The sequence below is a fragment of the Equus caballus genome, chromosome 12 (genome assembly GCF_041296265.1).
Source record: "Equus caballus isolate H_3958 breed thoroughbred chromosome 12, TB-T2T, whole genome shotgun sequence".
Lineage (NCBI taxonomy): Eukaryota > Metazoa > Chordata > Mammalia > Perissodactyla > Equidae > Equus > Equus caballus.
The window spans coordinates 43,793,141-43,819,601 of NC_091695.1; the positions used below are offsets into that span (position 1 = coordinate 43,793,141).

Consider the following 26,461-nt stretch of genomic DNA (forward strand, 5'->3'; position numbering starts at 1 on the left):
AATGAAATGAGAAAATCCACACAAAATTACTTAGAAAAATTAGAACACCATATAAATGCAAGGCAGGAGTATAAACCATATAGTAATAAACCTAGCAATCTGGCTGTAATATTCAGGTAGAACCTAACCACATTAGCTTTGGGTGAATCATGCTGAAAGTTGGATGCTTAATAACTGGACCAGCAAATAAAACTGCGAAACAGGAACATGCAACCATGAGCTGATGTCTAGGAGCTTTACAGTCTTGAGCTTGACTGTCATTAGCTAGAATTCCTTGAAGTTTAGAAGGCAGCCTGGCCACTTGGATCCTGAGGATCCTGATGACCAGTAGAGAAGAGGTATTCTAGAGTTGTATTGCCCTGAGAAGACTGGAGCTTCCTCGACTGGGGAAGTGTCTCAGGGGGAATGATAGAATCTTCATCGAGGAAGTAAGCCTCGGGGGAAGGCTCTTTTTTCTAGAGTTGGTATTTATTCCAGAGGGTGGAATGAAGGGATGGTGTCCTTGGACAGGATCTCTGGAGGTAAGTGGTGTTGTGAAGAAAGAATGGTTGGTCTTAACAGATGGGATGTTATGCCATCAGGATTTTTTAATCTCTAGGGCTCTCCATATCTTCTTTTTGCTTCATCTTTATTTTCATGTTTTGTTGGTTTTCTTCGTTTTTTGCCAATTCGTGATGCCTGAACTTGCTAAGTTAACTTTGGAAATGAATCATGTAGAAAGTGTCCCATCATCTCCCTCCTTCATTACTCTAAAGGACAAAACCAAGATCTACATGGAGATACCTCTCTTTATGGATCTGCATGGAATTATTGTGATTTTATTCCAAAGGATCAAGGTGCTATAAAGTGACCATAGGATTACTTGGAAATACAAATATTGTATAGTATTGTGGCTAAGAGCAGATTTTGGATTCAGTCTAAAACAGTTCCACCACTTACTGTCTCATGTTGGGCAATGTATTTAACCTGTCTGTGCCTCTTCTCTTTCCTGCAAAAGGGCATAAGAATAGGTCTTATGCAATAGTGTTGTAAAGTCTAAATGTTGAGATAGTACATGTGAAGTATTTAACATGGTATGCGGCGTGTAGTAAGCATTCGATACAAGTTAGCTGTTATCATTACTCAGGTTTGACTGTGACCTCTGCGTCTTACTAGCAATACTTGCCTTAGCAAGTTGTATGAGGAAGGAATGAATTTATTATATGATGCTTCTCAGTAAATTCTAAGGAGTGCTGTTTGGTTTGCATTTTGCACACCCGGTTGTTATTTTGATGTTCTTCCTGTGAGTCATTATTAATTTACTTCCATTATGGGGAGAGAGAAACAGATTCAGGAGGAGAAGGGAGTGTTCAAATTTAGATCTATCTCAGATCCTTCTTTGTTTGAGGTATAGGCTTTTTATTTACTTTGCATTTTGAAGGCTTTACTTATCTTAGAAGACTGTGTAATATCTTTTTCTCTAGATTTGGTGCTTCCAGATGTGAGTTATCGGGTGGAATGCAGTAAGGAGGATCAGTCTCAGAATATGGACCCCCAGGGACAAACTCTGCTGCTTTTTTTCTTTGTGGATTTCCACAGTGGATTTCAAGTAAAGCAAATGGAGCTGTGGGGTAGGTATAGGAGAATGGGGCTTCCAGCTTGGGTGTGCTTAAATGTTAAGAGAATAAAGAAAGGGAGACTTTATATGGTGCGTAACCTGAATTAGATATATTTCTGTAGAATAATGAATTTCAATGAAAAACCTTGTTAAATAAGTTAAACAAAATATATGCTCTATGGAAAAGATCTGTATCTTGAAGCATCAGTTAAATGATGACCTTCTCAGATTTGGATGGCTGGAAATCAGCAGACACTTGGTATAATGCTCCCTACAGAGTGTATAACCTTAGAGGGGTGGTTCTCAACCTAGGCTGCACAATATATTACCTGGGGAGGTTCTAAAAAGTGCCCAAACCTCACCCCCAGAGATTTCTGATTTCCTTGGACTGAGGTGGGGTCAGGTATCAGTGTATTTTTAAAGTTTTTCAGGTTTGAGAACTATTCACTGCCCCACTGCTTTTCCAGGTGGAATCAAGGAATGTTATTGGCCTAGCTTGGCCTCGATGCAACATCTCAAATACAACACGAGGAGATTGGTATGAATGGCTTTATGTGATTGCCACATAGACCTCTGGAAAGGGCGAGATTGTCCTTGTTTAGGCATACGAGGGGGAGCCTTTGGCATTTACCTAACAGATGAAAGGTTCTCTGTGTTAGAGGTAAAGCAGTGATTTCACTGTTTTGTGGTCCATGAAACACATGCATCAGAATCATCTGGAGTGTTTGAAAATGTGCAGCTTCCTGGGCCAAGGAATAACCCATTGTTTTGCTCTAATTTAAAAATCTGGTACAGCTGAAGGATTTGCATTTTTAACAGGATTCTCAGGTGATTCTTAAATATAGTAAAGTTTGAAAACCACTGAGTATGAGCAGGAGTTGGCTTATGCCTTTTAATCCAATAAACCCTGTGACATAAATTTAAGAATTTCTCAATGCCCTCCTAAACTTTGAAGGAAGTGGCATGAAGCGGAGCTTATAAATGCCTGGGGAAAGGTTCAGAAGCCTGCCTTTTGGTGCACCTGATTTGTGTCTGTGTTCTTCTTTCTCTGTGGGCCAATGTTTTTTCTTGGGGCTCTACTCTCCAGGCATTCCAGTGCTGTTTGGTGTGGCCCTGCTCCTGTGGCCTTGAGTCATAAGAGAAATGAGACAGCTTATAACCCCAGATTAGAAGAGTTCACATCGACTGGTGCCAACTATTTGTTGAACAAACCACCTTCAGCTGTGGGATTCTTCCTGCTGCCTGCCTTCCATGCCTCTCCTACCTTTTCCCAACATGTATATATTCTTTAGGAGAGAATCACTGTTTTCACGGGTTCTGGTTTGTAACTCTTTATTTGAGAAGCTGTATTCTCTGGTGTCCCACTGTTCCATTCATTAAGGCGCTAGAATGGGAACATAGAAGAGACCCAGACTAATGAGGCTTCCAGCAAGGAGGTCAAAGGTGAGGATGCCTAGGGTCATCACCTGGCCTGTGCTCACATGGACAGAGGCTGAAAAGAGAAGCAGCTTAGTATTGTGGAAAAGACTTCAGGGTAGAATCAAGAGACCTGAGTTTAATTTTATTTCTGCTACCAAATTTCAAAATCAATGATTTTTGGAAAGCAAGTCACATAAATAATCTGATCCTCGCTTTTCATATATTTAACATGAGATTGTTAGACTGGGTTATATCAAAGGCCCTTCTAAGTCTAAAGACTCTCTTAAGACTTAAGATCTGTTATCTTCTGGCAGGTTTTTTTTTTTGAGGTCTGCTAGAGGGAGCACCATATTCACTCTTCTCTAGGATGACCTAATGTCTGATACCATGTTTGGAATCCTATTGAACATACCTTAAGAAGTCAGATTCCTCAGAAACCAGTGTTACCTATCATTCTTATAGTACTGCGATAGTTTATACACCTCTGTTTAGTTTGACTTTGAAGACTTTTGGCATCTCAGGTAGTTGCATTCAGGATTGGATTAAGTAGAAGACCATCACTGCATTAGTCAAACATAGTAAGTATCTTTTTAAATTTCCTTATACATCTGGTAGTTTAGGACTACCAGAAGAAGATGCATTGTGAGGGTAGGTAGATATAGATCTACGGATATAGCTATAGTAATTTTATCTTCTTTTTCGCCTCTTTCTCATATCCTTGAAAGCTTTCTCTAGAGCTCCTTTTAGGAAACAGATTGTGCAGAACTACAATCTGTTTCCATGTGTCTTTAAAAAATCACTTAACTGGCCTTCTGCCCGCCTCGTCATGGTAACTTTTCTATTATTAACTCATTATTTTGCCAGTGTTAAAGGCTTCTAGTGGTATCAGCAGTTTTAGAAATGAACTTGAAGCTTTTTAATTAAATGTCTGCTTTCAAAAGGGGTCTAACTGATTTCTTGAGACTATTCTTAGACCAAACTACAGAAAACAGTAATCCAGATGATATCATCACAGCAAGTGATATTTGCCCTTTGAATATTGCGATGAACATTTCAAAACGCTTCGTATATATTATCCCAGTTTATCTGCACAACATACCTGTGAGAGCAGGTGGTATAAAACCACTTTCTGTACCGAAGTGAGAAAAGTGAAGTGACTTGGCCGTCAATAGTTGGTGGTAGAGTTGACCCTAGAATCTGTGTTCTCCTGGCTCCAGTTCCAGACCCCTTTTGAGCAGACCACATATTACCTTCCCCTCCAGGAAAGCATCGTAGTGCTTCATGGTAGAAAATGTTCCTTCTGTGATGGTTTCCTTTCTCGTGCAGAAGCGTCTTAATTTGATGTAGTCCCATTTGTTTATTTTTTCTTTTGTTTCCCTTGCCTGAGGAAACATAGAAAGATACTGCTAAGACTGATGTCAAAGAGCATACTGCCTATCTTTTCTTTTAGGGGTTTTATGGTTTCAGGTCTTACATTCAAGTCATTCAAGTCTTTAATCTATTTTGAGTTATTTTTGTGTGTGGTATAAGACGTGGTCTCCTTTCATTCTTTTGCATGTGGCTGTACCGTTTTCCCAACACCATTTAATGAAGAAACTTTCTCTTCTCCATTGTATGTTCTTGGCTCCTTTGTCGAAAATTACCTGTCCATAAATGTGTGGGTTTGTTTTTGGGGTCTTAATTCTGTTCCATTGATCTTTGTGTCTGTTTTTATACCAGTGCCATGCTGTTTTGATTACTATAGCTTTGTAGTATATTTTGAAATCAGGCAATGTGATACCCCCAGCTTTGTTCTTTTTTGTCAGGATTGCTTTGGCTATTCAGGGTCTTTTGTTGTTCCATATAAATTTTATAATTCTTTGTTCTATTTCCATGAAAAATGACATTGGGGTTTTGATATGGATTGCATTGAATCTGTAGAGTGCTTTAGGTAATATAGACATTTTAACTATGTTAATTCTTCCAATCCATAAGGCATGGGATATCTTTTCATTTCTTTGTGTCTTCTCCAAACAAAAAGATAACCTACCAATTGGGAGAAGATATTTGCAAATCATATGTCTGATAAGGGGTTAATATCCAAAATATATAAAGAACTCATTTAACTCAACACCAGAAAAATAAACAACCCAATTAAAAAATGGGCAGAGGATCTGAACAGACATTTTTCCAAAGAAGATATACAGATGGCCAACAGGCACATGAAAAGATGTTCAACATCACTAATTATTAGTGAAATGCAAATCAAAGCCACAATGAGATATCACCTCATGCCCGTCAGAATGTCTATTATTAAAAAGACAAGAAATAACAAGTGTTGGAGAAGATGTGGAGAGAAGGGAACCCTTGTACAGTGCTGGTGGGAATGTAAATTGGTGCAGCCACCATGGAAAACAGTATGGAAAGTCCTCAAAAAATTAAAAATAGAACTACCATATGATCCAGCTATTCTGCTTCTGGATATTTATCCAAAGAACATGAAAACACTAATTCAAAAAGATACATGCACCCTATGTTCATTGCAGCAATAGTCACAAAAGCTGAGACTTGGAAGCAATCTTAAGTGCTCATTGATGGATGAATGGATAAAGAAGATGTGGTGTATATATATATATATACCACAAGAAGATGTGGAAAAAATATATATATATATATATATATAATGGAATACTACTCAGCCATAAAAAAGATGAAATCTTACCATTTGCAACAACATGGATGGACCTTGAGGGTATTAGGCTAAGCAAAATAAGTCAGACAAAGACAATTACCATATGATTTCACTCAGATGTGGAAGATAAATACGTAGATAAGGAGAACAGATTGGCAGTTACCACAGGGGAAGGGGAGGTGGGGAGAGTACAAAAGCGGTAAAGGGGCATATTTGTATGATGACAAATGACAACTAGACTTTTGGTGGGGAGTATGATGTAGTCTATATAGAAGGCAAAATATAATGATGTACACCTGAAATTTATACAATGTTAAAACCAATGTTACCTCAATAAGAAATTTAATTTAATTTAATTTAAAAAGAGAAAATATTCCTTCTGGCTTGCATTTTTCATGCATCGCTGAGGAAAGCCAGCCAGCCTTAGGCTGCTTCACCATAATACCTTTGAACAGACTATCCAGGGGAGAGTAGAAAAACACTGAAAAAAGAAAGATTAATTAATAAGCATTTTCTCCAGGTACCCTATAAAGTAAATTTTTCTTCCTGTGTCTGTTACCTCAGAATCATCAATGCTAGCCTATTGTTTGATATTTTGCCTGTTGCTTTCACATGTTAGCTTTTCTGAATGATGCTGAGCAGTGGTGCCTATGGTTACTTTATCAGAGATAGTCCCTCATTTAAAAAGATCTTATACCAGCACTTCTCAGTCACCTTTGTGAGTTTTAACTTTTCCCATACCACAGCATATCTGAAAGGACTGACACACGGATAGTAACAGTGGCTCACCACAAAAGTGATGCTCCAGTAGGAACAGAGTAGGGTCAGACACACTCTCCAGGAGGCTTTCCCCTCTTCCTCCTCCTCCTCTCCTTTGGGAGTCACCAGTGTTTTTGTTTATAGGACGTGGTATATCTCTGTTTCTGATATGAATTAAATAGGATCCCTCATTTGTTTCTGCAAAAATAATGTCATTCTTCACTTTAATTTTTGTGAGCTTTCTTTTATTTGTAAGTGAGAATTCAGTGAGTTTGTAAGTTGCTGGGGGGGTTTTTTGTCTAAAAAAGTAATTATTTGTGGATAGTCAGAAGTGGCCTCTTCTTTCAAGAGACCTCTTTGCCATTCCCAGTCCTGACTGACAGCGCATGAACAGCAGTTTTGAAGTGGTCATTCTCACTCAAGGTTACCAACATTCTCCCTCCTCATAGGAGTTCACACTTTGCTCACAACTCATCTCAGTGCCATCCTCATGGAGAGCCACAGTGTGGTGCAAGATTCCATCGAGGTTGCCGTGGACCAGGCCTTAGAGCAGCATCACCAGGCTGTCAAGGTAATAAAAAATTCACAACTCCCTTTCTTCTACTCTCTCTAAGAAAAAGATAGCAAGAGAATATGGCAGACAGGGCCTGAGAGCCTTTCCTCCCTTAACGTCTCTTCCTCTCCTCTTTTGTCACCTGGGCTGATCTTGTACACTGCGTCTGGCCTAGGAACTCAAGCTTTAACTTAGATGGGTCACTGAGACCAGCTTGCTTAGTCTTACTTCCTAGTAGGTGAGTTTGAGTAAATAAGGATAAAATAATACGGAAAAATGACTAATAATGCGCCTCTTTGTTATCTATGTGTCTCTCCTTCCCACACATACTCCTGGAGCTACTGCTTCACCAAATCTTATTTTCTTCCCGTTTCTTTTTTTTTTTTGAGGAAGATTAGCCCTGAGCTAACTGCTGCCAATCCTCCTCTTTTTGCTGAGGAAGCCTGGCCCTGAGCTAACACCCGTGCCCATCTTCCTCTACTTTATATGTGGGACGCCTGCCACAGCATGGCTTGCCAAGTGGTGCCATGTCCGCACCTGGGATCCGAACTGGTGAACCCTGGGCCACCGAAGCGGAACGTGCGCGCTTAACCGCTGCACCACTGGGCCAGCCCCTCTTCCCCTATTTCCTATCCTTTATAACATCACTTTTTTTTTCTTACCTGACTTTTTAATTCCTTTCCTGTGTACTTTTAGTAACACATTTCTTACTTCTTACGGCTCCCTTTTCAGGGGAAAAAACAAGCACAGAGAGCAAAGCTTAAAGCTTTTGTTTTTAAATACTAAGTGTATCTGTTATATTGCCCAGTGTCTTATTGCTTGTCTTTTCTGAATATGTCTGTGTCAATAAGTCATCTCTATGAAAGGAGAGAACACTTTTTATTCATTTCAATCCGTAAGTGTCCTTTATATGTCATGATCTCAGTAAGTATTGTTGATTAGGAGGAAGAATTGTTGAAATCCTGCTCTGCCTGAAATCTTTGGTCTCTTTGGGATTCTCTGAGCCAGCAGTTTGGGATTATTATAAACTGTGGTCTCCCCCTTACTTGTTATATTCCCCAGGCTCATCAGAAACTGCAGGCCTCGCTCTCAGTAGCTGTGAATTCCATCATGAGTATCGTGACTGGAAGTACCAGCAGCAGCTTCCGAAAGAGCTGCTTCCAGGCCCTTCAAGTTAGTAGGAAATTGGGGATGCTTAAATGTCCCAGGGTTTTAACGACATTCTACTACTGATCTTAGTCATATGTACAGTGCTTTTAGAAACATTATTTCATTTGATCCTACTGTGATCCTACATAGTACCAGGCCTTTGGCAGGTGTTTTAAGAAATATTTATTGAATGGATAGTGGTGTGTACACTATTTTATAAATGAGAAATGTTATTTAAAATTTCTACTTCCTTTGGGTCATGTAGCTAGTTACAAGCAGAACTAGGATTAGATCAGTGATTCTCAATTCCTTGTTGAAGAATGTTCTATAAAGTCATAGTGACAGAATACATTGGAAATAATGGGGCAACCATAAATTTTACATGTATTTGGCAGTACAGAATAGTGTAACAAGTTTCGGAATTAGAGGCCTGATTTCAAATCTTGACTCATTTGCTACTTGTTATTGGACTTAGGGCTGTACTTAACTTCTCTGTAAGAGCTTCATGCATAAATTGGAAAAAAATAATAGTACCTCATACGATTATTATGAGAGTGAGGGCTAAATGTGAATGTGCCTAGCACACAGTAGGTTGTCAATAAGTGTTAGTTTCTCTCCTTCCTTTGACAAATATGTGCTGACTAATTAATATTATCAGTGGGATAACACATTCATTCCATGTCTGTTGCTTCACTTTTTTGGTACTTTTTTTCTTGAAAAGATAGTATAATGCACACAAAATTTTAAATAACTAATAAACTTTATCACTGTAATTTTAAATTTTTGTATATTACCTCATATATATCATATTACATAGTATAACCAAAGTATTCTATATTCATATGTAATTTGACATTTCCCCCCGTTTTAAGTCTTCAAATTTGAATTGGTTACCCCGTAGTCCGCTATATTGATTTAATCTAACTTAATAAACCATTCCCCTAATGATAGACACTTAAGTTGTTTATGTATTTTTTGTCGATGTAAATAGTGCTTCAGTTAGTACATTTATGTGATATCTTGCTTCTTTTGAATTATTTCCTAGAGTAAATTTCTATAAGTGGAGTTACTGGGTCAAAGAGTATAACACTTTTATAATCTAGTGCATCATAGCTTCAACTTTCTGTGTCATATGGATAGCACAGGGTAGTGAGAAGAACACTTAGATTGGCAATCTTAAGGTCAGACCTAACTTTCATACTAACTAGCTGTGAGAGCTTGGGTGGGTCACTTCTCCTTTGGAATTTCAGTTTTCTCTAGTATAAAATTAGTGTATTGTATTAGATAATTATTCTGATCCCCTTTAACTCTAATATCCTACAATTCCATACTAAAAAGTAGAGGCTGTCATCCATTCCTTAGGGATGAAACTGCATTATTTTGTTCCTTTCCTCCTCAAAAGACTTATCTGAGGAAAAGTTCTTATATCAGCCTTAGTTATTCAATGGAACCTCTACTCTCTTGGAACTTGTTTTAGAGGAGAGCAGTTTACATAACCCCTTCATGAACAGATGGATGTCTGGGATAGTTAGCTCCTATAGGGGTAGGAGAACAAAGACATTGTTTGAAAGCTCTTGCTTTGGTAACAGAAACTGGAAGACATATAGGAGCCACAACCACCGGTCTCACGCCAAGTATTCCAGGCCTTCTTTCTACTACTCCTGTGTCCATAGGAACTAAGGAAACTCCTACCAGAACGTGAGGAATATCATTGCTTTGCTTTCCTATTTGTCTCCACCTCTTCCCATATAAACTTCCTTTAAGTACTTCCCCTTTGGTTGCCAGTACTGGAACTCAGCACATTCTATCTCTGGCCCATTTCAGGCAGCTGATACACAGGAGTTTGGGACCAAGCTGCACAAATCATTTCATGAGATTACGCAGTACCGATTTCTTCACCATGGCTCATGTGAGGTGAAGCAGGTAAGTATAAAGTAATAATCAGCACTTTGGCAGAAATCTTCCATATTGATGTATGGAAACTGAATACAGGGAGGGAAGGTGCAGGTGCTTTAGATTGCACAATCTGAGGTTAGCCTTTCAGCAAAGAAGTCTGTGGTTCAGAAAAACTTTATAGAATGTAGTATTACATAGAAGTTAAGAGCATGGTTAGATGTCACTTGAATTCCATTTCTGCCACTAACTAGTTGTGTGGTATTACTGTGGAAGCTATTTAACCTTTCTAAGGCTCAGTTTCTTTATCAGTAAAATAGGAATGATGCATACCTGAAAGGATTGTTGTGAGGTTTGAAGAAGATAATATATGTAAAGTGCTAAGCACATAGCTACTCTTATAATGGTGATGATATGATGGAATTCTTATGTTTAGTTTTGCCTAATTAAAAACATACTTTTATCTATTCACCTTTTTGGTTGCTGGAAATATAGAGTTGCATTAGTTGGGGTCTCTACCCTCAAGAAGGTCAAATAGCTTCATCTGGTTTTGTGATGGCTCCTCTGATGAGTGAAGAGAAATCATAGCTGGGAAATTCTATGTATCTCTAGATTCCAGGTGTAGCTGCTGGTAGTATTCCAACTGAAGCCTAGTAGTATTCCAACTGAAACTTTTATGGCTTTCTTGGCTCCAGTCAGTAGGATTGACTTTTCTGGTATAAGATGAGTAAATAGAAGAGATAAAAGGTGAAATTATTATACAGTGGCTTCTGGAAAAGATGGAGTAACAGGGACTGGATTTACCCTCCTGCCTGAAATAACAAAAAATCTGGACACAACATATGAAACAATGGTTCTCAAGTCATTGGGCATCAGACAATGAATGGGATAGTCACTCCTGAGAGATGGAAAACAAATGAAGTGGGCCTTATGCTTGCCCTAGCATACTGCCTAGAGAAAGTACAGAGGCCATGGAATAGGGAGAGGGGATCCAGGCAAAGCCTAGTGGTCTCCCTGAGTTGAACAGATGAAGCCAGGAATCCAAGGATGCCAAGGCAGCTAACGTTTTCAGGGCAGAGTACCAGAGAAGAGAGAGCTACACAGAGAGAGAATTCTGGTTATCTGCAGAGCTTCCCCCTCTGGTATTCAGTTGAGCTGATCAGTTCATTTGTGTGAAGAAAATCTAGGTAAAGAACCACACAGAAGGATCAGAGGGAACAATATACAGAGCTTACACAGGGCTAGGAGTAGTGCTTACTCCCATCAACCAGAGAGGAGAGCCTTCTAATTCATGGAGCATCAGGTAGAATACTACAGAGAGTCTTGCTTCAGGCATAGAGTAAAATTAAACCTACATTAAACACTCCTCCAGTCCTGCCTAACAAAGCTTAAAAGCAGAAGCAAGACCTTCAACGATCATGTTGTTTCCAAGTAATTCAACAGCATCACAGAACAAAGTTCAAGAATATTTATAGGAATACAAAAATATCCAGCACCCACGAAGTTAATATTGACAGTGCCTCACAACCAATAAAAAATTAACAAGCATGCTAAGAAGCAGGAAAAAAAGGCCCACAAGGAAGAGGAAACTCAGTCGACTGATCAATCAATCACTCAATCAAAACTGATCCAGAACTGACACAGAAGATAGAATTAGTAGACAAAGACATTAAAACAGTTAGTTTTTTTTTTTTAAAGATTGGCACCTGAGCTAACATCTGTTGCCAATCTTCTTTTTCTTTCTTTTCTTCTTCTTCTTCTTCTTCTTCTTCTTCCCAAAGCCCCCCAGTACATAGTTGTATGTTCTAGTTGCAGGTTATTCTGGTTGTGCTGTGTGGGACGCCACCTCAGCATGGCCTGATAAGTGGTACCATGTCTGTGCCCAGGATCTGAACTGGCAAAACCCTGGGCTGCCAAAGCAGAGCGCACAAACCTAACCACTCGGGCACAGGGCTGGCCCCTAAAACAGTTACTATTATAACTGTATTCCATATGTTCAGGAAGCTAGAGGAAAGACTGAACATGTTAAGTAGAGATATGGAAAGTATAAAAAATACACAAAACAAACTTTAAAGATAAAAACTATGATGTCTCTGAGGTGAAAATTACACTGAATAGTATTAACGGCACATTAGACACTAAGGAAAACCACATAGCAATAGAAACTATCTGAAATGAAACACAGAGATTAAAAACATAAAAAAATAATAGAGCATTGAGCATCTGTGAGTTATGGGACAACTTCAAGTAGCCTAGTATATGTGTAATTGGAGAATATGAAGAAGCAGGGGCAGAAAATATACAGTATTTGAAGAAATAATGGGTGAAAAGTTTCCTGATTTGATGAAATCTATAAACCACACAGATCTAAGAATCTTAAGAAACCCCAAGCCCAAGGAACATAAAGAAAACTACACCAAGGCACATCAAAATTAATTGGGTTAAAACTAGTGGTAAAGAGAAAATCATAAAAGGTAACAGAGGAAAAGAAATTATGTACAAGGAAGCAAAGATAAGGATTACAGCAAACTTCTCATCAGAAACAGTATAAGCTAGAAGAAAATGGAGCAACATCTTTATAGTACTGGGAAAAAAAAAAACCTCTCAACCTAGAATCCTTTACCCAACAAAAATATCTTTAAAAACAAGATGAAATAAGGACATTTTCTGACATACAAGAGATGAGAGAATTCATTATTAGCAGACAAGAAATGTAAAGAAAGTCCTTTAAGCAGAGGAAAAGTGATACCAGATGGAAACCTGGATCTACACAAAAGGATGAAGAGTAGTGAAAATCATAACTACATGGTTAAATATAAAGACTTTTTTCTTATTATTTAAATCTCTTTAAAACAATTAACTTTTTAAAGGAAAAATACTAATAATGTATTTTATCATCTATATAGAAGTAAAATGTATGACAACAATAGCACAAAGACTAGAAGGAGAGAAATGGAAATATACTATTGTAAGGACTTGTACTATATGTCGAGTGGTATAATATTACTTGAAGGTAGACTGATAAGTTAAAGATGAAAGGAACCATCAAAATAACACACCAAGGAGTTATAGCTCAGAAGCCAAAAAAGGAGATAAAATGGAATTATAAAAAATATTCAACCCTTAAGAGAATGAAACGACAAGCTACAGACTGGGAGAAAATATTTACAAAAGACACCTCTGATTAAAGGACTGTTACCCAAAATATATAGAGAACTCTTAAAACTTAACAATAAAAAGAAAAGTGATTAAAAAATGGGCCAAAGACCTTAACAGACACTCACCAAAGAAGACATACAGATGGCAATAAGCACATGAAAAGGTGCTCCACATCATATGTCATCAGGGAAATGCAAATTAAAACAACGAGATACCACTACACGCCTATTAGAATGGCTAAAATCCAGAACACTAACAACACCAAATGCTGACAAGGATGTGGAACAGCAGAAACTTTCGTTCATTGCTGGTGGGAATGCAAAATTGTACAGCCACTTGGAAGAGAGTTTGGCAGTTTCTTACAAAACTAAACATACTCTTACTATGTGATCCAATAACCATGCTCTTTGGTATTTAACCAAAGGAGTTAAAACTTACATCCACACAAAAACCTGCATGTGGATGTTTATAGCAAGTATATGACATGCTGGAAATGAAACTATGGAGACAGTGAAAAGATGAGGGGTTAACAGGGGTTCGGAGGGAAGGAAGAATGAATAGGTGGAACACAGAGGACTTTTAGGGCAGTGAAAGTACTCTGTCTGATACTATAATGATGGATACATGTCTGTCCAAACCCATGGAATGTACAACACCAAGACTGAAACCTAATGTAAACTATGGACTTCAGATGATGATGTGTCCATGTAGGTTCATCCATTTGTAACAAGTGTACCACTCTGGTGGGGTTTTGGATAATGGGAGAAGCTGTGCATGGGTGGGGACAGGGAGTATATGGTAAATCTCTGTACCTTCTGCTCAATTTTGCTATGAACTTGAAACTGCCCTAAAAAATAAAGTTTATTTGGGGCTGGCCCCGTGGCCGAGTGGTTAAGTTCGCGCACTCCGCTGCAGGCGGCCCAGTGTTTCGTTGGTTCGAATCCTGGGTGCGGACATGGCGCTGCTCATCAAGCCACGCTGAGGCGGCATCCCACATGCCACAACTAGAAGGACCCACAACGAAGAATATGCAACTGTGCTTTGGGGAGAAAAAGGAAAAAAATAAAATCTTTAAAAAATAAAAATAAAAAAAATAAAAATAAAAATAAAAAAAATAAAAAAATAAAGTTTATTTAAAAATATTCAATCTAAAAGAAGGCATGGGGCCAGCCTGGTGGCGTAGCGGTTAAGTTTGCACATTCCGCTTTGGTGGCCCAGGGTTTGCTGGTTTGGATCCCAGGTGCGGACATGGCACCGCTTGGCAAGCCATCCTGTGGCAGGCATCCCATATATAAAGGAGAGGAAGATGGGCACGGATGTTAGTTCAGAGCCAGTCTTCCTCAGCAAAAAGAGGAGGATTGGTGGCAGATGTTAGCTCAGGGCTAATCTTCCTCAAAAATAAATAAATATATAAATAATAAATAAAATATGGCAGAAAAAGAGGAAAAAGAAGAAAGGAAACAAAGAACAGATGAGACAAATAGAAAACAATTAGAAAGATGATATATTTAAACCTAGCCATATCAATGATCATATTAAGTGTAAATGGTCTAAACAACCAATTAAAAGGCAGAGATTGTTAGATTGAATAAACACGCAAGAGCCAACTATATGCATGCTACAAGAACCACACTTTAAATATAAAGACACAAATAGATTAAAGTAAAGGGATAGAAAAAGATGCTTATACTAATAGAAAGAGAGCTGGAGAGACTACAATACTATCAGATAAAGTAGATTTCAGAGCAAAGAATATTGCTATTCTAGGGATAAAGAGGGTCATTTCGTGATGATGAAGATAATACAATGAGTATATTACAAAGGAGACAATAGCCCTAAACATTCATGAAACTTTTTAGAGAGCTTTAAAAATACATAAGCAAAACTAATAAACTATAAGGACAAATAGACAAATCCACAATTATATTTGGAGATTTCAACATGCTCCTCTCAATACCTGGTAGAACAATTAGACAGAAAATCAGTAAGTCTATAGAAGCCTTGAATAACACTATAAATTAACTTGACCTGATATTTATAAAACACTCTGCCCAAACACTGCAGAATATACATACTTTTTAAGTACACAAGACCATATTCTAAGCCATTAAATATAGCTCAATAAATTTAAAAGGATCCAAGCCATACAAAGTATGTTTTTGACCCCGATAGAATTAAAATCAGTAACAGAAAGATATCTAGAAAATTCCAAGTATTTGGAAACTAAGTGACACACTTATAAATAACCCATGGGTCAAACAGAAAATCAAAAGGGAAATTAGAAAATATTTTAATTTAATTAAAATGGAAATGCAAATTGTCAAAATGTGTAAGATGTTGCCAATGCAGTACTTGGAAAAATGCCTGTGTTAGAAAAGAAAAAAGTCTCAATGACATCAGCTTCCAACTTAAACTAGAACAAGAAGAGTAAACTAAACACAAATTAAACAGAAGAAATGAAATAATAAAGATTAGAGTAGAAGTCAGTAAAACAGAAAACAGAAAAACAGAGAAAAATCAATGAAACTTAAAGGAGGTTCATTGAGAAATTAATAAAACTGATAAACATTTAGCCAGACTAATCAGGATAAAAAGAGAGAAGACACAAATTGCCACTATCAGAAATGGGAGAGGTGGCATCAGATATTAAAAGGCTTATCAGGGTATGTTATGAACAACTTTACTGCAGTAAATTTGACAACTTAAATTAAATGGACAAATTCCTGGAAAGACATGAATTACAAAGTTCACTCAAGAAGAAATAGTTCTCTATACCTGGTAGCTCTATGTCTATTAAAGAAAATGAATTTTTAGTTAAAAACCTTACCACAGTATTCAGAATGTTTTAAAACTCTCAAAACTCAATAATAAGAAAACAAACCAATTTTGCCCAATTTTTAAAGTGGGAAAAATATTTGAACACACATTTCACAAAGGAAGATACACAAACGGCAAATAAACATACAAGAAAGATGCTCAACTTCATTAATCATTAGGGAAATGCAAATCAGAACTGCAATGAGATACCATTTTATACCCACTTGGAATAAGAAGACCGACCATACCAGCTGATGGTAAGGATGCAGAGAACTGGAATTCTTATACCCTATCTGTAGCAATGAGAAACGGTACAACTGCTTTGGAGAACAGTTTGGCAGTTTCTTAAAAAGTTAAATATACACTTAGACAACTCAGCCATTCTACTTCTCGGTATTTACCCAAGAGAAACGAAAGCATATGTCCACACAAAAACTTACATACTAACATTCACGTCACCTCTGCTGTATTTGTAATGGCCAAAAACTGGAAACAACCCAGTGTCAACAGGTAAATGGATAAACAAATCGTAATAGATATCCATTCAATGGAATACTACTCAGCAATAAAAAGAATGAACTAGTGATACACACAGCAGCATGGATGAATTTCTAAATAGCCATACTGAATAAAAAACCCTGGAAATACAAGAGGACATATTGTTTGATTGCATTTATATAAAATGCCAACTAATCTATAGTTACAGATCAGTGGTTGCTTGAAGATGGGAGGTATGGAGTGGGAGAGTGATTATGAAGGGCAAGGGAAACTTTGGAGGGTGATGGATATGTTCATTATCTTGATGGTAGTGATGGTTTCACAATTATGTACATATGTCAAAACTTACCAAATTGTACATTATATATGTATACAATTTCTGTATGTTTTCAAGTTGTATCTCAATAAAGTTCCAAAAATTATAGGTAGTTTCTGAGAGAATAATAGGACCTTTAGCACCCTTTCTGCTGCTTCTCTCTCTCTCCTACTTGTGTTTGCCTGATTAGCTGGGGAAGTTTAAGTGCCCAGGCACCCAGAGATCACAGCATGTCATGGATTTGCCCATCCTCCTCTGCTTGGTAGCTAGAAAGGCAGAGAATAGCAGTGAGACCCCTGTAAATTGCTCTCTTCACACACCTTTTTTCATGGTTGTATGTACCTTCTAGGAAGCACTTCCTAGGAATGCATTTGCTGTGCCCTTCAGCTGCTTCAGTGCAAATACTTGTGCTGGTTTCCCTCCAACTTTGAAAGCTGCTGCCCGCAACTTGAGCAAATAAAAGCTAATACCCATTGTATCAGTTTCCTATGAATGCTGTGACAAATTACCAGAAACTTGGTGGCTTAAAAACAACAGGAATTTATTATCTCACAGTTCTGGAGTCCAGAAGTCTGAAATCAAGGTGTTGGCAGGGCCACGCTCTCTCCAAAGGCTCGAGGGGAGAATCCTTCCTTACCCCTTCCAGCTTCTGGTGGCCCCAGATGTTCCTTGGCTTGTGGCCACAACACTCCAATCTCTGCCTCCATCTTCACATGGCCTTTCCTCTTTGTCAGATCTCCCTCTGCCATTCTCTTATAAGGGCATCTCTCATTGGATTTAGGACCCACTCTAAATCCACGATGATCTGATCTTGAGATCCTTAATTACATCTGTCAAGACCCTTTTTCCAAATAAAGTCACATTCACAGGTTCTGGGGGTTAAGACTAGGACATATCTTTTGCGGGGGCGGGGGGGGGGGCGACTATTCAGTTCACTACGGCTATCCACATCTTCAAATGTCTAGGGATAGGTTCAGGGAAGGCATGTGCCGTTATCATTGGACCTGGATACATGGGTAGGATCTAGCAGTGTTTCAGCCTGTGGAGTGCTTTTGCTTGGGTCTCTCTGATATCCCAGTGAGATCTCAAAAGAAAATGATCTGATCTCTTTTGTCCCATTCTGTTGCTATAGTGATAGCCCATAGCCTCGGGGCCATTCATAGCCCAATTAACTTGGCAGATGGCTCTTGAACTCTCGTTCGTAGTCATAGGTCTTGGAAGGATCAGTTATTGAATCCCTAATCTTTGCCAAGATTTCCATTTTCATCTCCACAAAGATCCTACGAGAGAGGTTGTAGTTTCCCCATTTTATAGATGAAGAAGCTAGTTACAGAACTTTCCTTATTTGTCCCAAATCACACAGTCAGTAAATGGCAAGGCTAGGATTTGTACTGAGGTCTCCTGGCTCCAAAACCTAGTAACATTGTTACCTTAGAGGAGTGGATTACAAACCCAGGGAATATTAGTGATCAGAGGCACTGAATAGAACCCGAGCTGCTCCATTCAGGTTTATTACTGTTTCCCTCTGATAATGGCCATTTAGTGATAACTTGTTAGTGGCACAAGAGTGGCACCCAGTGGCGTCAGCTAAAAACTACACGACCAATGATGATAGGTCAAATTCTACCTCTGGACCAGTCCCTCAGTTTCCATCTCTAAAGAGGTGAAAGTCTAATAGTTGACCTCTTGAGTAATATAGAATAAAACCATCTATGGCTATTATATAGTTTGTGGAAAAATGGAAGAAATGAGAAAATATGTATTGAGAGTTTTATAGAATATATTCAGGGAAAAGTCATGCCAGGAGTGGAGATTTTAAGCCTGGGTGTTGGAACAGAGGGCAGTCAGCCATGAAAGGGTAGACAAGACAGTTTTCCAGGGTTTAGTGTCACATCTGTGTGTACGGACTGAAAACTTAAACTCAGAATAAGCAGGAGCAGTAACAGGGAGGCAGCTTTCTGAGAAAAGGTGTTGTTTCCCAGGAGGGCAGACCAGAATTAAATGTCTCATAGAATGCTAAATCCAAGGATAGGGCTGACTCACCTAGGGGACCTGATGATGAATGAAGAGTGTGCGAGGCTCCCCTGGGCTCAGAGCTTTATATCTGAATGTGGGTATTTCCTTGGTGAGACCAGTTTCAAGATAGGAGAAAGGTTTGTCTATTACGTGAGATTTTCCAGGCTGGAATAAAGTAAAAGAATACGCTTTTTCTCAAAGAAGAAAAAAATGTTTGGAAAATTTCCTAATACTTTTTTAATACCCCCAGGGCCATCTTTACCCCTTCTATGTTCCTTGGAATATAATTACTTAGAAATTGAAACTTGCTTTAGTAAACAATATATGATAGAATATCTACTTTTGATTGTTATAATTCACATACCAGAAAGTTTACCATTTTAAATTGTACAATGCAGTGGTTTTAAGTATATTCATTGTGTTATGCAACCATCACCACTAAATTCCAGAACATTTCCATCACACAGAAAAGAAACCCTGTACCTAATTTGCAGTCAGTCCCAATTCCCCCATCATCCAGCCCCTGGCAACCGCTAATCTACTTTCCGTCTCTGTGGATTTGCCTCTACCGGGTATTTCACATAAATGGAATTATACAGTAAGTGGCCTTTTGTGTCTGGCTTCTTTCACTTAGCATGTTTTCAAGGTTTATCCATGTTGTAACATGTAACAATACTACTTCCTTCCTTTTTATGGTTGAATAGTATTCCATTGTATGGATATACCACTTTTTTAATCCATTCATCAGTTGATGGACATTTGTGTTATTTCCACTTTTTGGCTATTATGAATAATTCTTTCTTTTGTGTGGACATATGTTTGTAATTCTCTTGGGTATACATCTAGGAATAGAATTTCTGGGTCATATAATAACTGTTTAACTTTTTGAGGAACTCCCAGTTTTCCAAACTGGCTGCACCATTTTGCTTTCCCATCAGCACTGTATAATGGTTCCAATTTTTCCACATCCTCAACAACGGTTGTTATTGTCTATTATTATTATTATTGCCATACTAGTGGGTGTAAAGTGGTTTCTCATAGTGGTTTTGATTTGCAGTTCCCTAATGACTAATGATGTTGAGCATCTTTTCGTGTGTTATTGGCCACTTGTATCTCTTCTTTAGAGAAATGTCTATTCAAATCCTTTGTCAAACCATTTTTTAATTGGGTTGTTATTTTGTTGAGTTATATGAGTTCTTTATTCTGGATACAAGTCCCTTATCAGGTATGATTTGCAAATATTTTCTCTCATTCTTGAGGGTTGACTTTTCTTTATAGTGTCTTTTAAAGCACAAAAGTTTTTAATTTTGATGAAGAGGATATCTGTTTTTATACACTTGTATTCTTGAAAAACAAGGAACTAGGAAGATTGGGTTCTGATCTTAGTAAGTACCTTAGTTTCTCTGTCCCCACTGAACTGAGTATGGCAGGGCTTTCAAAGAGCACAGATGTGCTCTGTGGCTTCCCAGGTTTGACCTCAGTCAGTCATTTGCTGAGCACTTACCCTGTGCAAGGCACTGTACTAGCTATAAAGAGATACAGGCATGAGGAACCCTGCTTTTCAAGAACTTCAAGATGTAGAAAATGGACACACTCACATAAAAATGAACAGGGCCAGGCAGTGCATCCTTCAGAGCCCGAGGAATGGGGCAGACAGTAGGCGAGTGACTGGAGTTCAGAGGAGGAAGGGAATGCCCAGAGTGGCTGGAGCTAGCTATAAAGACTCCCAACAGAAAACGGAAGCCTTGAAGGCTGGGGGCTGTGGCGGTGGGGGGGCGGGGGGGGCGGTTCACATTAGCCAGGAGGAAGTAAGAGGGAGTTCCAGGTGTGGGAGGACAGCCCTGTGAGGTCAATAAAGCCACCAGGCACATTCGTCTCTCTGGGACGCATTTAGGCTTCTGCAAAACTCACTTAGGACTTCTAATTTTTTAAGCAGCTCCTCCCAGAGAAAAATGATGCAGAGCAGAGCACAGAGGATGCACATGAGAACAGCAGCCTGGAGTTCCTTGCAGGTAAGGTTTCAGCTTTTCAGGTGAGTGCTGGAGCAAAGCTGGGAAGTAAAAAATGTGACTTGAAGCTTTCAAACTGCACCTTTGACCACAGCAATGTCCTTCTGGGATGGGGTTGGCTCCCACTGCCATTACAGGTGTTCTAGGACAGCAGGAGGCGTTCCCTCCCAAAAGCTGGTGAGAGGACTAGAAATTTTGCATATAGTTTGCGCAGTTACAGAGAGCTGCACATGCTGGGGCGGGCCCCTGAATCCAGTTGTTTCCTTCACGTCTTTTCTCCATCATTAGTGTTGATAGTGCAGCTCTCCTTAGTTTGGGTTACTACTGTTTGGGGCTTGGGAGGCTGCTCCTGGGCGCAGACACTACCTCCAACTTCATGTATGTTATGGAGAGGCGTCAGCGTGTGTGATGTGATGGTGATTATACTGAAGTCTTTCCTGCTCCCTCCAACATTTAAGCAGGGCCAGCAGGGGCAGGGGGGTGTGTGTGGCTTGAAATAACCATACCCGCTGGTACCTGAACCTGTGTGATGCAGACGCCAGGCACTGTTCTGAGCTTTCAAGATGTATTAGTGCTCTTAATTCTCAAAACAATCCTATGAGGCATAGGTTTTATTATTCTCATTGTACAGATGAGGAAACTGAGGCCCAGAGATGTCAATAAACTTACCAAAGTCACGTAACTAGTAAATGGCAGAGCCAGAATTCAAACCCAGGCAGCGTGGCTCTGGTCTGTCAGTAAGAGCCAGATGAGTGGGAATGCACTGTCAGACAAAACAGCGCCTGGGCTCGAGGGCGTTTGGGGACTGACTTCAGCACCTGTGCTTTGTTGGTAAAATTCCTCTTTCCAGGGTCACAACTACAACATGCTGTACGTTGTCTATGCTTTGGCCTAGGATGTGTTCTTGAATCATTCTGTCAAGTGAACCATGTTTTAAATGTTGAGGGGGCTGTTGCTGCTGAAAAGAACCCTGCAGTGAAGGCTTGTATAAAGCAGAGAATCTATTTTTATAAATTTAGATTGGAGCTGTGAAAGAATGGAAGCATACCACAATTCAGTATTTACCACATACAGTTCAGTATTTATGCAGTGAAGGGACAAAAGAATAAGTACTTTCCTTAGAAGGAAGAAATTAACATTTAATTCAGCACCTTCTGTGGAACTGGGGCGATGCTAGGCTCTTCCACAGTGACTGCTGTTTCACGGTGGGTTTCACAGCCCCTTTGGGGTGGGCAGCATTGGTCCTCTCTCACAAAAGAGACAACCCAGGCTGAGGTCGGGTAGAGCGCTTAGCAGTAGGAGGATGTGAATTCAGCCTCCTGCCTCTAAAGCCCATGCTTTCTCTGAAAGCCTTAAAACCTAGGCGTGTGTAATCTAGTGGAACCCCCTGGAAGATGGCTTGGGTTGCTCTGCCTTACAAAGCTGTAACTCTAGTTGCCATCAGTCCTATGCCCCATGTGGGCAGCTCTGCTGAAGAAAATCACTGAATGCTGCGTGATGCCACCATACGTCTGTGGTCTCTTCACTGGGAAGCCTTCAGTTTGTCAGTCCTTTCTGTTGTCTTCCTGGCCTTCTCCTCAGTGGCTACTCCATTCTTTTAACAACCTACCTAGCCTCTGCCTCCTGACTTAGCTTCCTGCTTCACATTTACTGATCTCTGTTCTCAGTAAACTCACCCAACTTGTACTCCCCCGACTGCCTGAACCTTATCAGCATGGGACCCATCTCTTCCAGGTTCAGGGGTGGCATTACCTGAGCTTTCTCGGGGCCTGCTCGCATCACTTATCACTTCTGCACCTTCACCTTCTCTTCTGAGTTCTTTACCATCAGCAGGTCCATCTCTCATTCTTCAAAAGGAAATCTCCCATGATCTTGAACTTCTTCCACATCTCTCCATCACATCTCAGCCAAGTTCTCAAAAACTTTCTTCCCCTCATTCTCTCCCTAACCCCAGGCACTTGCTTTCCCTGTGGCCTCTGAACTGCAAGTCTCTTGTTTGGGAAGGCTTCTTAATTACCAAATTGATTGTACATTTATTTTTACTGTACCTAACTCTTTGCAGAATTTGGCACTGTAAGACTGTGACTCCCCTGCTTCTCCCCTCTCTGGCCTTTTCTCTTCACCTGGCTTTCTCTGGCCATCCCGAAACAGTGCTCATACAGCACTCCCTCCCTAACTGCTCTCTTCCATCCCCGGCGCTGACTCCTCCTTCTGGGCTCAAGACTCCCCAGTTGGTGTGACCAGCCTAGGCCTCTCCTGAGCGCCAGATGGGAGATGTATCTGCTCCCTAGGCAGCTCCACGTGGAGGTCCCAGTGGTACCTCAAGTTCCTCTCTCCTAATACCCTGCCCTCTGCACATACCTCCAAGATCAGCTCTTCTTCTTTAGTCTCTGTCATGATTAGTAGCACCACTACCTGTACAGTTTTCACATCTGAAACCTGAGATTCATTCAAGATGCTCCTCATTCTAACCTTCCACATCTCGTCTATCACCAAGGCCTGTCCATTTGGCCTCATGAATACTTCTAACTCCTCTGTCTCCACTGCCCTCACTTCTGGAGGTCTTCCTGCCTCTAATTTGACTCTAAGCCACACCTTGGACAGAATGATCTTTCTAAAATACAAAATATCTCCAGTGCTTAAAACTCTTCACTGCTTTCCTATTTCCTACAGATAAAAATTCATTTTTTAGCCTTCTCTGATTCCTACTAATCCCTTCAGAGTCATCTCCCAGGACTCCCCACCTTGCGTTTTTTTACTGACGAAGATTCACCCTAAGCTAACATCCCTGTCAATATCTATTTTGTGGGTCGTCTGCCACAGCATGGCTGACGACAAGTGGTGTAGGTCGCACCTGGAACTGAACCAGGCTGCCAAAGCAGAGCATACCAAACTTAACCACTAGGCCACGGGGCCAGCCCCTGACCCTGCACTTATGTAGGATACTGTTTAACCCCTTTGGGTGTTTGTCTGACTCCTTCAGCCTGAATTCCTTTCCTCTCCCTTGTCAGTCTGGCATATTTATCTTCATCCTTCAAAACCCAGCTCAGACATCTCCTCAGGGAAACCTTTCTTCACCTCCAGAGAAGGTTGACAGCTTCTCTGTTCCACCCCTGGGCTTTATACACACTTCTGCATCGCTTCTGGCCTCTGTGACTTCATCCAGGGGACAGCTCACTGATCTACATTCCCAAGACCTGCTCAGGAAGAATCTATTGATCCAAACTCGCTTTAAATTTGCACAAGTGAATCAGTTAATAGTAGGAAGCCTGCCTATGGGCACTGCCCAATGCAGCGTCAGCAACAGTGGGAGAGACAGGTGAAGGCTGGCTTTAGGGCAGGAGAATCAGAGCGTGGCAGGGAGGGAGCTGGATAGTGCAGACTCCAGGAAAAATCGGTGTGCAGACAGTGACTGACTGGGGGTGAGCCCCAACTAAGGGCTTGGTACAATCCCAGACGCCCCTTCCAGGAACCAGCCCAGAGGGGATAGGGAGACCCTGAAACCATTCTGCAGCCTCAGCCTGATCTGGAAGGCTCGGAGCTGCCGGGTTTTGATCTGGACAGGACCTGATGAAAGGAATCTGAGGTGGGAGAACTAAAAGAGCAGGGCCCCAGCTCGTCCCTTTCTCCCAGGTTTACCCCTGCCCCAAGGGTCCTTCTAGCACCAGGAGAGTAAGATGAGTGGGCTCGTTTTCTCCTAGGGACCAGTAGGCAAGTAACAAACAAGAGGCTCAAGAAGGGCAGGCTCCGCCATGGCGTGGAGGACACGCGGGCTTTCCACTCTGCCAGGGCCCCGAGCCCGTCAGAGGCCGCCCCGCGCCCGGCGGAGCCCACCGCGACCTCCCTGACCCCTAGCAGGGCGAGCCCGGGGAGCGGCCTGGAGGTAACCGGACAAGAGAGGGGCGGCGGGAGGGCGGGGACGCGGCCGAGGGGTCCTCACCCCGGGCCCCCTTTCCTCTCGCAGGACGCGCTGTGGCTGCAGGAGGTCTCCAATCTGTCCGAGTGGCTGAGTCCCGACCCTGGGCCCTAAGCCGGGCCCTCTCCCTGCGCGTCCACGCCGACCCGCCGGCGCCGCGCGCCGTCTCCAGTTCAATAAAGCTGCTTCGCGCGCCCCGTGTCTGTGTCAGTGTCAGGGGCGGGGCGGGGCAGGTCCGGGAGCCCGCGCCGCCGGATGACGTCACCCGCACTTCCGGCAGGCGCGGGCCCACCGGCGGCGAGATAACGTCACTGGTGCGCGCCGCGGGTCCGGGCGCGATGGCGGCGCTGGGCGGGGATGGGCTGCGCCTGCTGTCGGTGTCCCGGCCGGAGCGGCAGCCGGAGTCAGCAGCTCTGGGCGGCCCAGGCCCCGGGCTCTGCTGCTGGGTGTCCGTGTTCTCATGTCTCAGCCTCGCCTGTTCCTACGTGGGCAGCCTCTACGTCTGGAAGAGCGAGCTGCCCAGGTGCGGAGACTGCGCGCGCGGCCGGGACCCGCGCCTCCGGGAGGCGGGGCTGCGGGCGGAGCCTGCGCAAGCCGGGGGCGGGGCCGCGCTGTCAGGAGGCGGCTGTGGGCCCCCCGAACTTACTGCTCCTTCCGCAGGGACCACCCTGCCGTCATTAAGCGACGCTTCACCAGTGTCCTGGTGGTGTCCAGTCTCTCGCCCCTCTGCGTGCTACTCTGGAGGGAACTCACGGGCATCCAGGTGCGGAGGAGGCGGGGCAGAGGGCAGCTGGGGAGAGATCTTGGGACTCTTTAGGGGAGGGAGCAAGACTGATGCCCCCTTTCCTGTGGCTCAGCCAGGCACATCCCTGCTCACCCTGATGGGCTTCAGGCTAGAGGGCATTTTCCCAGCAGCACTGTTGCCCCTGCTGCTGACCATGGTGAGTACTCCTGCTTTGTGTTTCTTCCTCTTTCTTTGTTATTAGCATGACGCTCTTTTCCGTGGCCTTTTTGTGTTATTCTGATTGTGTCTAGCTTTTGACTGATGGGAGACAGGAATTGTGATATGGCTATCGTCCGTCGGGTATGCATGGGTGGGAAAACCTGGCTGAGAACAGGAAGCTTGAAGTCTCATGATACCTTGTCTGAGCAAGGGCAGTGGATTATGGTTTAAGCCTTTACTTTGATCGCTCCTGTTTTTCTGTCCTCAGATCCTTTTCCTGGGCCCACTGATGCAGCTTTCTATGGATTGCCCCTGTGACCTGACAGACGGGTTGAAGGTTGTTTTAGGTGAGTCCTCAGGGCTAAGGGAAAGAGTAGGCATGGGCGGTCCAGGACAATGGGGAAAGGGAGTCAGTGGGCTCATGGTGGAACCTGGCCATGAGGCGTGAGCCGTTCTGTGTTTCCCTATCAGCAAAATGAGAACATATAGCAGGTGGCCTTTAAGAGTTAGTTCCTGATGTCCAAGGAGCCCTCTGGGGACCACCAAGCAGTATTTGGTGTGGACTAGAGAGTACTATCCCCTGCCTCCCCTAACTTTGGCTTCCCCCAAACCAGAACTGGTCTTGGGCAAATTTTGATATTTCCAGAGTTTACTACCAGGATATCCTGCCTCAGCTACTAATGCCTACCCTTTCTAATGTCTTTTGAGACATTGTTTTATGCTGGATCTGATAATCAAAGTCGACC

The 26,461-nt window shown here is 41.6% G+C and overlaps 1 protein-coding gene and 1 long non-coding RNA gene across 6 annotated transcripts in view; one reads left to right on the top strand and one right to left on the bottom strand.

Annotated features, from left to right (window-relative positions):
- LOC111775981 (uncharacterized) overlaps positions 1–24,932 on the bottom strand; it is a 31,445-nt gene extending 6,513 nt beyond the window's left edge. For 2 of the 3 annotated variants that reach the window (XR_002811974.2, XR_002811973.2), the window contains exons 1-2: positions 24,797–24,932; positions 4,116–4,398 (exon numbers count right to left, since the gene is read on the bottom strand). This is a non-coding gene — a long non-coding RNA (uncharacterized lncRNA). Of the gene's footprint in view, positions 1–4,115; positions 4,399–10,513; positions 10,755–24,796 lie in introns of all 3 variants that reach the window. The other variant, XR_011423719.1, reaches the window with a different exon arrangement.
- Positions 1–26,461, top strand: part of RCE1 (Ras converting CAAX endopeptidase 1) — an 84,197-nt gene that overhangs the window by 55,923 nt on the left and 1,813 nt on the right. For 2 of the 3 annotated variants that reach the window (XM_001496896.5, XM_005598333.4), the window contains 9 exons: positions 1,464–1,610; positions 6,896–7,017; positions 8,062–8,172; positions 9,973–10,071; positions 20,784–20,859; positions 24,821–25,295; positions 25,433–25,535; positions 25,630–25,713; positions 25,984–26,062. In XM_001496896.5, coding sequence (XP_001496946.2) covers positions 1,464–1,610; positions 6,896–7,017; positions 8,062–8,172; positions 9,973–10,071; positions 20,784–20,859; positions 24,821–25,295; positions 25,433–25,535; positions 25,630–25,713; positions 25,984–26,062 — 1,296 coding nt within the window. Of the gene's footprint in view, positions 1–1,463; positions 1,611–6,895; positions 7,018–8,061; positions 8,173–9,972; positions 10,072–20,783; positions 20,860–24,820; positions 25,296–25,432; positions 25,536–25,629; positions 25,714–25,983; positions 26,063–26,461 lie in introns of those variants that run through there. The other variant, XM_070228947.1, reaches the window with a different exon arrangement.